The sequence below is a fragment of the Silurus aristotelis genome (genome assembly GCF_946808225.1).
Source record: "Silurus aristotelis genome assembly, chromosome: 13".
Taxonomy (NCBI): domain Eukaryota; kingdom Metazoa; phylum Chordata; class Actinopteri; order Siluriformes; family Siluridae; genus Silurus; species Silurus aristotelis.
In genome coordinates, this window is record NC_139586.1 from 9,894,120 (window position 1) to 9,907,432 (window position 13,313).

General features: G+C 35.2%; 2 protein-coding genes across 2 annotated transcripts; one reads left to right on the forward strand and one right to left on the reverse strand.

Annotated features, from left to right (window-relative positions):
* The first annotated feature begins 2,628 nt into the window (after positions 1-2,628).
* ctbs (chitobiase, di-N-acetyl) lies at positions 2,629-5,900 on the forward strand. The gene is made up of 7 exons (XM_083558606.1): positions 2,629-2,855; positions 4,136-4,274; positions 4,390-4,598; positions 4,682-4,853; positions 4,946-5,043; positions 5,302-5,463; positions 5,559-5,900. Exons 1-7 carry the CDS (start codon positions 2,742-2,744, stop codon positions 5,745-5,747), a joined length of 1,083 nt encoding a protein of 360 aa, XP_083414732.1. The 5' UTR covers positions 2,629-2,741; the 3' UTR covers positions 5,748-5,900.
* Positions 5,901-6,048: 148 nt separating this feature from the next.
* On the reverse strand, positions 6,049-10,510 carry spata1 (spermatogenesis associated 1). Its single transcript, XM_083558572.1, has 12 exons — positions 10,039-10,510; positions 9,626-9,732; positions 9,200-9,317; positions 9,018-9,071; positions 8,582-8,924; positions 8,296-8,437; positions 8,148-8,202; positions 7,794-7,908; positions 7,564-7,689; positions 7,285-7,463; positions 6,449-6,547; positions 6,049-6,364 (listed from the first exon to the last, which is right to left on the reverse strand). Exons 1-12 carry the CDS (start codon positions 10,072-10,074, stop codon positions 6,254-6,256), a joined length of 1,485 nt encoding a protein of 494 aa, XP_083414698.1. The 5' UTR covers positions 10,075-10,510; the 3' UTR covers positions 6,049-6,253.
* Between the last annotated feature and the right edge of the window lie 2,803 nt (positions 10,511-13,313).

The following is a 13,313-nucleotide window of genomic DNA, read 5'->3' on the forward strand; positions in this document are numbered from 1 at the left end:
GTGAAGCATGGTGGTGGCAGCATCATGCTGTGGGGGTGTTTTTCAGCTGCAGGGACAGGACGACTGGTTGCAATCGAGGGAAAGATGAATGCGGCCAAGTACAGGGATATCCTGGACAAAAACCTTCTCCAGAGTGCTCTGGACCTCAGACTGTCCCGAAGGTTTACCCTCCAACAAGACAATGACCCTAAGCACACAGCTAAAATAACGAAGGAGTGGCTTCACAACAACTCCGTGACTGTTTTTGAATGGCCCAGCCAGAGCCCTGACTTAAACCCAATTGAGCATCTCTGTAGAGACCTAAAAATGGCTGTCCACCAATGTTTACCATCCAACCTGACAGAACTGGAGAGGACCTGCAAGGAGGAATGGCAGAGGATCCCCAAATCCAGGTGTGAAAGACTTGTTGCATCTTTCCCAAAAAGACTCCTGGCTGTATTAGATCAAAAGGGGGCTTCTACTAAATACTGAGCAAAGGGTCTGAATACTTAGGACCATGTGATATTTCAGTTTTTCTTTTTTAATAAATCTGCAACAATGTCAACAATTCTGTGTTTTTCTGTCAGTATGGGGTGCTATGTGTACATTCATGAGGAAGAAGAATGAACCTAAATGATTTTAGCAAATGGCTGCAATATAACAAAGAGTGAAAAATGTAAGGGGGTCTGAATACTTTCCGTACCCACTGTATATAAAATGATTATTGATGGAAAAAGATAGAAAACTGCATTTTTAATTCCTTTAAAAAAAACAGTATAGACTAAGGCAACAATTTCTGCCATTTGTCATGGAGGCAATATGACTTTATCAAGAAGGAAGTATCTCAATTATAGGGGGAGGAGTTACCACTTGTATTTAAGTTCCTAACTTTTGTGTTACCATTTATCCTTCCTTACTGAATAAGAATTAGATATAGATGTAATAAACTAGACATCAGTCTGCAGAACTCAAACACTTAAAGCTAAGCAGGAAACAATAGTAACTATAAAAAGAAGACAAACATTTTTAAAATAAATAAAATTAGGAGTCAGTTATTAGCTAAATATTTAGTTTTTCCATAAAAATGCACAATCTTTCATGATTGTAGCTCACAAACCTCTTTTTAGGTGTGTATCTCCTATTTCTCTTTTGCATGACAGTCTTTAATTATTGCAAAAGTGTAAAGGTTCCTTTTTTTTGCTCCACTGGTGAAAATAGATTATGCTTGCTCTATAGCGTGTATAGCTCAGTTTCCTGAACAACTTCCATATTTTGAACTAAATACTATGTTTTCAAGATGTATCATTTGCCATAACCATTTCAAATTTGACGCAGAAAACACAGAAGAGCTGCACAATACCTATACTATAAAAATATAGTTTTTATTGTTATTCAATACTAACAATTACAATTTGTGTACCAAAATTTTAAGGAAAAAAAAACTTTTCATTTTGCAAACGTTTTCTCAACCGATTTAAAAAAAATATATATATATATATATATATATATATATATATATATATATATATATATATATATATATATAATATATATATATATATATATATATATATATAATTTATTTATTTATTTTTTTTTTACACATTTTGCTAATTATGATAAAAGATATTCAAAAATATTCAGAATTTATTTTTTTTATTGAATGCAAGAATACATTTAATAAAACAAAAAATGAAACACTTTTATTTAACTGGTCTTAGTATTATAATGTGATTTTGCTATAACAGCTATAAAGATTGAATGTAACATTTCTTTTAATGTAAATACAGTTCCACACAGCATTTGAGTAAATACAGTTTCACTCTGCATTTGAGTAAATACAGTTTCACACTGCAGTTTAGTAAATAGTTTCAAACTGCATTTGAGTAAATACAGTTTCACACTGCAATTGAGTAAATACAGTTTCACACAGCATTTGAGTAAATACAGTTTCACACTGCAATTGAGTAAATACAGTTTCACACAGCATTTGAGTAAATAGAGTTTCACACAGCATTTGAGTAAATACAGTTTCACACTGCAGTTACGTAAATACAGGTTCACACTGCATTTGAGTAAATACAGTTTCACACTGCGTTTGAGTAAATACAGTTTTACACAGCATTTGTGTAAATAGAGTTTCACACTGCATTTAGGTAAATAAAGTTTCACACAGCATTTGAGTAAATACAGTTTCACACTGCATTTGAGTAAATAGTTTCACACTGCATTTGAGTAAATACAGTTTCAGACTGCATTTGAGTAAATAGTTTCACACTGCATTTGAGTAAATACAGTTTCACACTGCAATTGAGTAAATAGTTTCACACTGCATTTGAGTAAATACAGTTTCACACTGCAATTGAGTTGGCAAACGCTTTTAAATATGTAGGAACATATATTAATTCAATTAAATATATTACACTCATTCCCGTGGGCTCACCACCTGCAGGAGGGACCGTAAGGGACGGTGCTGTGAGGATTGGGCAGCAGTCGAAGGCGGGGACCTGCTTAGACTGCTGCCCCCGCGACCCGAATTACGGATAAGCGGAAAAAAATGAATGAATGAATGAATGAATATTACACTCGAATAATACTTTTGAATGTTTTCTATTTATAAATGATTGGTTGAGAAACATATTGTCACGTGTGTGAAACGTTTCGTCACCAGTTGCACTCCATATTCGTCACCTTTCGCACTCCATATTAAGGAAGTAAGCAGCGTTTTGGCTGATCCATGATTGCCACAGCTTTGGGGGAGAATGTGGCTGGTTGTGTGGCTTGTGGTCGCCCTGAGTGTTTCGGGCTCATCAGGAGTTTGTCCGTGCAAACAGGAGGATCTCTGTAAACCGGTTCAACAACAACATGAGTTCGAGGTGAAGTTATTAAGGGTTAACTGTTTTTCCGACCGTTCCGAATACATATTATTGTGTGAACAGATCATATATACAGCGTAAGTGATTACAGACGGAAATATATATACATGTCTGTACAGTAACTATCCAATATTAATGTTCATACCAATTTAAAAGGACCAACGCGTCTATTTGTTTGTTTAAATCCCGGTTTATCAGCAGCATCTGCATTAACAGGAAGCGGAAATAACAGATTTTTCTGGTCCGTGTCATTCATTTCTGTTAAGACCAGGGATGGGCGAAACAATACTAAAGTATTAATAAAAGTGATCAGGAGAATCGGCTTTCACAGTAAAATGTTAAGCAAGGAAGTTTATTACTGGTTTCCAAACAAAACATGAGTTGTTGCTTCTGCTGTCATGTGGATGTCATGTGACTGTCACGTGACAAACCATCACATCTCGGATCATATCGGTTTCCTGTACAGATCCAACTGTCATGTTTCACATGTATGTTTATGAGATAACTGTATAGTCCTAAATCACTTAAAAGTTTTGAACTGTTCATGAACAAACTGGAGGCTCTCTGGAGTGGTGTTTCAGTGGTTAAGACACTGTATGAGTTATGATGAGTTCAATCCCCAGCACCTCCAAACTGTTACAGCAAAGATCTTTAACCCAATCTACTTCAGGGCCACTATATCATGACTGACACTGTCCCTTGACCCCAGATTTCTAACAAGATGGGTTATACAAAGATCCATGCAAATTTTGCTGCGCTGAAAGGTTTTAATTATTTTCAGTTAAATAAAGGTGTTGTACGATAGCATTATTATGCTCAGATTACCTGACTATACATTGTTCCTTATAGAATTCTATTACACATTTGTGTTATGATTGCTTACACTACTGTCGTTCAATCACTTGAAATGCACAAGCAAAACGCATGTATCAATATAACTGCACACTGCTGACTCATCTATCGGGTACCGAGCTTGAAAGGTGATTCAGAAAGGGAAGTTTTCTTGGATTTCTTTTTAGTTTGTTTGTTTGTTTGTTTGTTTTATTTAATTTCTCCACACTGGTTAATGTGCTGACAAAATGACAAACATAATAACTGAATGGGGGAAAAAAAAACAAGAAAAAAAGTTTGAATGCAGGAAGATAAAACTGATCCTGACATTTGAACATGTTAATAATGTATCATGTAGTGGTCTATTGTGGTTTAAGACTTGATTTTATTGTGTGAATTAACATTAACATCCACCTAGTACTCAGGTGTGTTTTATTCTTCTTCTACAGGTTTTCGTGTTTGATGTTGGAGGTAAAGAATGGCAATTCTATGACTGGTCCATGGTGACAACAGTTGCTACTTTTGGAAAATATGATGCTGAGTTAATGTGCTACGCTCATTCCAAAGGGGCGAGAGTTGTATTGAAAGGTAAAGGTTTTTGTAAACATGCCACCGATTAGCTTATTGGGAAGCAGTCATCAGCATAGATGAATAATTATTATGGCCATAGAAGTATAAACCTAAACAACTTTTTTTTTTACAGGTGATGTACCCCTTTCAGATATTGTGGATGCTGCCAAAAGGAAAGCTTGGATCACAGAAAAAGTCAATTTGGCTAAAAGCCAGTTCATGGATGGAATAAACCTTGACATTGAGCAGGCTGTAAATGAGTCAACCCCTGAGTACTATGCTTTGACAGCCCTTGTCAATGAGACAGCAGACATGTTCCATAGAGAAATTCCCGGCTCTCAGGTTGAATGCTACAGAAACCACAAAAGATGTCTATCATTTATCATTTCAGCAACTAACATCTAGTAATTTTTTATAATTCATAGGTATCATTTGATGTGGCTTGGTCACCCAAGTGCATTGATGGGCGCTGCTATGACTATAAAGCGATTGCAGATTCCTGCGACCTTTTATTTGTCATGTCTTATGATGAACAGAGTCAGATATGGGGGAACTGCATTGCAACAGCAAATGCACCTTTAAAACAAACACTGACAGGTAATACATATAATAGTTTTTATAGTTGTTTGTTTTGTTGCAATAATGCTTAGTAGCAGCAAAACCATATTCTGTTTTGCTTTGTTTGACAGGATATAATCACTACCTGGGGATGGAGATAGATGCAAAAAAACTGGTTATGGGGGTTCCATGGTATGGGTACGACTATGTGTGCCTGAAGTTGTCCGAGGTAAATAAAAAACAATTCAATATGTAGCCATTGTTTTAAATTTGAAATAAAATCAAATGTGCTCGGTCTGCATCCTTGCTTTCTAAACAGAGATGAAGTGATTAAAACATGACTATAACTATAACCGCACATTTTGATTGACCTTTTAAGCAGGTTTTTGTTTTTCCCAACGGCCTGAAACAGTTTATAGATGAAAAAAAGTGCTGTATTTAAATGTTCTGTTCGAGTTTTTATTCGAGTTCTGTTGCTGTCTTATAGGAAGATGTCTGTACAATATCTAAAGTGCCTTTTAGAGGAGCTCCTTGCAGTGATGCCGCTGGAAAGCAAATTCGTTATAGCTACATAATGAAACAAATTAATAGCTCCATGTCTGGAAGACTATGGGATGACCGTCAACAAGCTCCTTTTTACAATTACAAGGTCTATCGCAGCGAAACACAATCAAACCTTTAAATGTTTTTAATGTCCTATAGTGACATATTATATTCTTAAATTTCTCCGTTATCATTTTACAGGATAGCAAGGGTATGATCCATCAGGTGTGGTATGACGATCCGCAGAGCATTATACCGAAGGCTGCCTACGTAAAACAGAATAGTTTGAGAGGGATTGGCATGTGGAATGGAAACTGCCTTGACTACAGCGATGACCCTGTCGCCCAGGAGCAAAGCGCTGAAATGTGGCGTGTGCTTATTCAAATGTAAAATTCTGTGTTTGACCGTCTCTTTTCTTCTATCCAGATGACTGTTTGTCCCAGATCAACTAAAAGACATCTTGTAAAACTCAATTTCACAGTTTTTTTAATAATCAGTAAAAATAAGATCTTTATAAAAAAAAATAAAAAATCTCTGCATTTGTCATTTTTGCATTAATATTTCTTTAGGTATACAAAGATTTACAATGGATCTTAAAGTTTGAATAAAGAATATTGGGTTTTAAAAACATTCAATTGTAGCGGATTTTAATATTGAACACCAGACATCGTGTATACTTTAATTATGTGCATATAAATATTGTTTGTGTTGTGATCTAGTCCAGTTCTAGTTAGTCTTGTGTAGTTTGCTTTCAGAAAAAGGGTTAAACATTTGTGTGGTACAGTGAGTTATATTAGATTTCTTGCCAAAACTAATTTTAATCAATCAGGTTCACAAAATGTATCTATATCTACAATCAATTTAAATTCTGGAAGTTGCAGGACTAAACATGGACGTTATCCAAGGTCAGAAGAGCATGTAAGAGGTCCTGCAAATGAGCAGTGAGACTTCTTCTGCATTAGTTCTGCTTTCAGGGCTTGAAGTTCTGTGGTAGCCTGGTTCCTTAACTAAAATAAGCAGAACAAAAACTAAACATATATACTCGTACAGGGATAAATCTGTATGTGGACAACATGGAGTAATTTGCATACCTTCATTTCTGTGTCAAGTTTAATTTTAGCATCATCAATGTTTTTCTTCAGGTTGTCTATCTCACAGCTTTCAGTCATAATCTGGATTATCAGGTCATTCTGTGAATATTAGCACTTTAGTTGTTGTTCTGGGTTTGGTTTATGCTAATGAAATGTAATTAATGGAGGATAAAAAATGACTAAATTGTCTCTTTGTAAAGCATGTCTTTTTATCATCCACATTTTAAATACATTTTATTCGTAAGCTTTATCACTTCAAAATCTATATACATTTATATAAAGAACTGAGGCGGATGTTCCGCTGTGGCGACCCCTAACGGGAGTAGCCGAAAGTACAAGATAAAAATGTATTATTGGATGCATCATGGACATGCAAGTTGTCTTTGATAATGTGGTAGAGTTTAAAGTTTTTTTTTTTTTTTTTTTCAGGTTTCGTTTAAATGGCACCAAAATAACCACCACCAGCTGATCTGTGGCTATTCTATAAAACCTTTACACTTTCCAAACTAATACATGTATAAATTCTTGATTTATTGATAAAGAATAATCTTGATTTTCTTGATATGTATTTATCTGAAAAATTAGTCAGTTCTGTACATTAGTAACCTGACTGCCAGTTTATTTTAATATTTTACATTTTATGTTATTAATTGTTTGTAAATCTTGTGTGTATAGTAAATTATAAGCAGTATTCCATTCTATTTTTACGATTCAAATAATACATATACCATGTAGACACAGTTTGATATTTTCCAAATGAATATTTGTATCTCTACTGAAAAACCTAAAATTTTTCCATTTATATATATTTTTTGCTGAGAAGTGAAATAGCTGACCTTTGTACTTAAAAGTTTTCCTGCTCGTCTTTGTTTGTTTCGTCCATCTCTGGCTTGCAGTTGCTGAAACAGTTTGTTGTAGAATGTCTCTAGTTCCTCTTGAAGGCCTTTTAAGGTTTCTTCCAGTGGTGCTGTTGCCTTTTTGGTGTCAAAATACTTTTTCTTCCACTTGTCTCGTGCTAGGATAGGAAATATTTTAGTATATCTAAGAGTATGTGATTTTTACGAGTTCAGTTAGTGCATACCCTTTACCTTATCATTTTAAAAACTAGTGCGTACCTTGGTTCCTACTATGTCTATTCAAAGCTAGCAGTTCTTTTCCTTTTCTTAGAAGTTCTTGTCTTGTTCTTTCTAGCGTTATTCTTTCTTCTTTGGCCAGTCTAATTTCCTTCAGCAGCTCACTCCCTAGGTAGGTAATCAAATTCAAATGTATTCTTTACTATATTAAATATTCCTCATCTTTAGTATTAGATTGAACTAGAAAGATTTAAGATGTTGTATAATCTCACTGTTGGAAGAAAGTTCAGGAGTGGGCTTTTGCATGTGCAGAGGCTGGGAAAGGGCACTAGGAGCTGAATCAGACATACCGGGAACTATAGTTTTGTCTCTACCCACATTGACCTGCTGTGAAAAGGGAAAAAAAAACAACAACACTTTCTGCAATAAAACCTTTCATGCATCTTCATTGCATGGTGCACAGGAAAGAACCCCCTGCTAGAATCTTATCCAGCCCCTAAAGGTCAAAGTGTCTTTACAAGGATCAGGCATTTATGAGTACAAAACTTCCCAGTTCTTCTGGGAAAACTATTCAGAAATGTGTTCATGAATGTTAACTGCAGGTTCCCCCAACTAGCATATTTTACCTTATCACTTTGTTTCTTTCTGGGTGGCTTCAATGGTGGGGACAGTTTGGATGTCCTAAATTGTAGAACATTGTGGAAAAACTTAGAGATCTTTTCAGTTAATAAGTAAAACACATTTTAATACTCAGTATTACTTTTATAATATTACCTTCCTTGCGAGTAAAAAAATCCAGTATCTGGACCCTCCTGCACATCTGGTAATCCAGGATCTTTGGTACCATTTCTTTTGTAACAAGGCTTTATCTCATTTTTCTCAATTCCATTTGGAGTTTGTTTGATGAGGGACAGTTCTGTATTAAAAACATTTATACTGCATTTATTATTTGACATACAAATGTTGGGTAACTATTTAATATAAATTTATTATAACATAAAGAAGCTAAATATGAGTGTTTACAAAATAAAAGCTTTATTCCCTAAATAATAACTGTTACCATGTTGCTTTGCAATGAACTCCTCTTGGACATTCCAACCCTTTTGGGGGTCTTCAGTCCACACAGTGTCTTCACATTCCAGAGAGTCTTCCTCCTTCTCCTCAAAGGAGCTGAAGTTACTCTGATTTTCTAAACTATGGGTTTGGGCAGTTTGTTGGGGCTCTTGTTTGATTAGTGGGAATTTAGTAGGTTCTTTTGTCTGGCCAGGTGCAAAAATGGGTTTAAGAGGGAAACATGTCTGAGAGTCAGTGTTGTAAAGAACAGTGTCTAAGCTTAGAGATCTGGAGCAAAGGCTATTAGCATTCTTATCAACTGGTAAAAGGTAAAGCTCTGGGTAAGGAGACTGAAATATAGGTACAGTTTAAAAAGATATATATTATTAGATATTCCAGTGGTATAAAAAGCTGCACACATGCCCATGTGACAAGATACTTACATAAGGTGGAGCAAAGGATTTTGCTTTTAAGTCTTTCTCTTGTTTGGCTTTGACCTGGTTTTAAAAAAATATATATCCAGACTTTGCATATTAAATACACTTTGTATAGTTTTGAGTAAATATTAATTCAACTGTAAACATCTGTATTTATAATTAAATGATTATTTCTGCAGTCTGCTCACCATTGCTAAGCTTCTCCCAACACATTTTAAAAAGCAATATCTGTCCACGATCCTGTCAGGTCCAAGCAGTGTCCCAAGCTCTTCTCTAATGGCCTTGAGATTTATGTCTGGAAACACTCTGAAATATGAATATTAACTTTAATGTTAGGTCCAACTTGACAGTATTTATAGGTCTTATGGATTTTTAATTACCCATAAAGTCAAGTGACCAGTCAAACAAATATAGCAATAAGAACTCTTTATATTTATTATTTATAACAGCTTTGATAATGAAGGTTTACTATTTCCACAAATGTAATTCAATGTTTGTTTAAAACTATGGTTTCCAAACCGTCCCACATGCCAGCGTGAATATCTAGTAATCTATGCACCTTACATTATATAATATAAAAGTATTAATTAAGCTAATTTCATGTGCCTATTCACCTGATAAATCCTGCTGATATGAAGCTGTCTATGGCTTCGACTGGCACTTTATTCAACTTTGAGTTCCACTGCTCATCTGGGACTAAAAACACATGGAGCTCCAGGCACTGCTCCCAGCATCATTATGCAGAAATAACAAGCATTATAATAATAAATATCATGTTACACGATCCATAAGGATTAAAAAAATCTGTTTATAAATCGTCAAGAAAATATAATCAATTGTACATTTTGTTTTACATTTACTTTGAAAATATTACAGGTCTATAGGAAATCTATGAAAAAGCATTATATTATCTAGTATATTTCATAGAAAAAATGTAACAACCTTACTAACATTTTTTCATAAAAAATATGAACTGTCAGTATTTTGAAATTAGAGTAAAAAACAAGCCTGAGCTCTCATGACATACCTCTGAAGTTGTTTTCTCACGCACGTAACAGTTCATTGTGGTATATTTTCAAAGCTCCTGGATACTCTTCAGGATGCAGTGACCGAATTTGGATTTAACTAGCTGCTACTGAATGTGCCCTGTTTACACACTGTCTCGAAGTGGGAGAGTCCTAAGTAACAATCTTGTGTACTCAAACAGTTCATTTAATGGTCTCTGTCTTTTATTCACACCAGTGATTTATTCATATGGACAGAAGGAAATTGAATTCTATCAAATTTGTTTTATTTAATCTGCCATGTACATGCAATATTGAAACATGTTACAAGATATATTTTTTAATAATGTAATCCAAGTACTTAAATTGAGTTGTTCTAAACAATAAAGAAGAAAGCAAAGAAATAAATATTACTACAACTACTACAACATTTCTGTGAATTACTAAACTACTGTCAATTTCCCTTTGGAATGAATAGAGTATCTATCTATCTATCTATCTATCTATCTATCTATCTATCTATCTATCTATCTATCTATCTATCTATCTATCTATCTATCTATCTATCTATCTATCTATCTATCTATCTATCTATCTATCTATCTATCTATCTATCTATCTATCTATCTATCTATCTATCTATCTATCTATCTATCTATCTATCTATCTATCTATCAGTAGTTTCCTTTTATTTCATTATTTAAAAAATCTTGGCATATTTTTATACTAGTTTGCAAATAATGTTAAATACAAGAAGAATGTGTTCTTTTAGTTTTAACATTTTAAATGTTTGTACTGATATTTTCACTTGATTTTCCCCCTTAGTGAGATCAGGTACCGATGAAGGGTTTGGAGGTCTGGGGTTCAGATGGTGTTCACTAGATGATCCCAAATGTGTTTAATAGGTTTCAAGTCAGAGCTCTTCTTTAAATGCTCACTGTGTGCACAGGAGAATCATTACACTGAAACAGGTTTCGACCTCTTGAAGGAAAATAGTAAACCTTCAGCACACAAATACCGTGCCTTGCAAAAGTATTGACCCCCCCCCCCTTGGCAGTTTTCCTATTTTGTTGTCTTACAACCTGGAATTAAAAAAAGTTTTTTTTTTTTTTTTTTTTTTTTTTTTTTGGGGGGGGGGGGGGGGGTGTTTGTATCATTTAATTTACACAGCATACCTACCACTTTGAAGATGCAAAATATTTTTTATTGTGAAACAAACAAGAAATAAGACAAAAAAACAGAAAACTTGAGCATGCATAACTATTCACCCCCCCAAAGTCAATACTTTGTAGAGCCACCTTTTGCAGCAATCACAGCTGCAAGTCTCTTGGGGTATGTATCTATAAGCGTGGCACATCTAGCCACTGTGATTTTTGCTCATTCTTCAAGGCAAAACTGCTCCAGCTCCTTCAAGTTGGATGGGTTCCGCTGGTGTACAGCAATCTTTAAGTCATACCACAGATTCTCGAATGGATTGAGGTCTGGGCTTTGACTAGGCCATTCCAAGACATTTATATGTTTCCCCTTAAACCACTCGAGTGTTGCTTTAGCAGTATGCTTAGAGTCATTGTCCTGCTAGAAGGTGAACCTCCGTCCCAGTCTCAAATCTGTGAAAGACTGAAACAGGTTTCCCTCAAGAACTTCCCTGTATTTAGCACCATCCATCATTCCTTCAATTCTGACCAGTTTCCCAGTCCCTGCTGATGAAAAACATCCCCACAGCATGATGCTGCCACCACCATGCTTCACTGTGGGGTTGGTGTTCTCAGGGTGATGAGAGGTGTTGGGTTTGTGCCAGACATAGCGTTTTCCTTGATAGGCAAAAAGCTCAATTTTAGTCTCATCTGAGTACCTTCTTCCATATGTTTGGGGAGTCTCCCACATGCCTTTTGGCGAACACCAAACGTGTTTGCTTATTTTTTTCTTTAAGCAATGGCTTTTTTTTGGCCACTCTTCTGTAAAGCCCAGCTCTGTGGAGTGTACGGCTTAAAGTGATCCTATGGACAGATACTCCAATCTCCGCTGTGGAGCTTTGCAGCTCCTTCAGGGTTATCCTTGGTCTCTTTGTTTCCTCTCTGATTAATGCCCTCCTTGCCTGGTCCGTGAGTTTTGGTGGGCGGCCCTCTCTTGCCAGGTTTGTTGTGGTGCCATATTCTTTTAATTTTTTAATAATGGCTTTAATTGTGCTCCGTGGGATGTATAAAGTTTTGGATATTTTTTTATAACCCAACCCTGATCTGTACTTCTCCACTTGTCCCTGACCTGTTTGGCGAGCTCCTTGGTCTTCATGGTGCCGCTTGCTTGGTGGTGCCCCTTGCTTAGTGGTGTTGCTCTCTGGGGCCTTTCAGAACAGGTGTATATATATATACTGAGATCATGTGACACTTAGATTGCACACAGGTGGACTTCTGAAGGTAATTGGTTGCACCAGATCTTATTTAGAGGATTAATAGCAAAGGGTCAATAGTTTTGCAAGGCACTGTATATTCTTTACATACTTTTGGTTATATTACGCATAAAATTAGTTTACATTTTGTTAATTAAATTTCATTAGTTACAATATGTATGAAAGGTGATTTGCAAATAAAGATAATGATAATAAGCACCATTATCAACATTATTTGTTAATTCAATATTATTTCCCACATTTATACTACATTTTTATATCTTAGCATAGAAAATGACAATTGATCGGTTAATAAAGAGAATATTGTTTATAAGCATAGAACACTATTTGATCAAAGAATTTATTCTAAATAAATACAAATACAGATCTGTATTAGCAGCTTATTTAAGAAAGGGAAAACAATCCACTGGGCATCTGGTTGAAATGTGTATCTGTAGTTGACTGTAGATGAGGGAAATTCCCACTCTAAAGTGATGCTGAATTTTTGTTTGCAGTGTTTTTCATGTGTTCCACGAGAAAAAACATTATTACATAATAGAACATTACATAATTCCCCAAATGAGAATTGGTTGCCCTTTTGAGTCGGGTTTCTCTCAAGGTTTCTTTCTCATAACATCTAAGGCAGTTTTTCCTTGCCACAGTCTCCACGGCTGCTCATCAGGGATAAATGCACACCATTTACCTCAACTGTTAAAATTCTGTAAAGCTGCTTTGAGACAATGTCTGTTGTAAAAATCACTATAGAAATAAAATTGACTTAACATGAATCATGTGATTGTTGTCATTAATATAAAATAACTACATAAATACAGAATAATCACTTAGGCTAACATCTTAACATGTAGATAATTTGAGTTGTAGTCTACTTCGTATGCACAATATTAGAATATG

Coding starts and splice junctions, on each gene's coding strand:
- ctbs (XM_083558606.1), top strand. CDS start 2,742: ATGTGGCTGGTTGTGTGGCTTGTGGTCGCCCTGAGTGTTTCGGGCTCA. Junction 2,856..4,135: donor AACAACAACATGAGTTCGAG/GTGAAGTTATTA, acceptor CTTCTTCTACAG/GTTTTCGTGTTTGATGTTGG. Junction 5,464..5,558: donor CTCCTTTTTACAATTACAAG/GTCTATCGCAGC, acceptor ATCATTTTACAG/GATAGCAAGGGTATGATCCA.
- spata1 (XM_083558572.1), bottom strand. CDS start 10,074: ATGAACTGTTACGTGCGTGAGAAAACAACTTCAGAG. Junction 9,318..9,625: donor ATATCAGCAGGATTTATCAG/GTGAATAGGCAC, acceptor TTCATATTTCAG/AGTGTTTCCAGACATAAATC. Junction 9,072..9,199: donor TTGGGAGAAGCTTAGCAATG/GTGAGCAGACTG, acceptor TTTTAAAACCAG/GTCAAAGCCAAACAAGAGAA.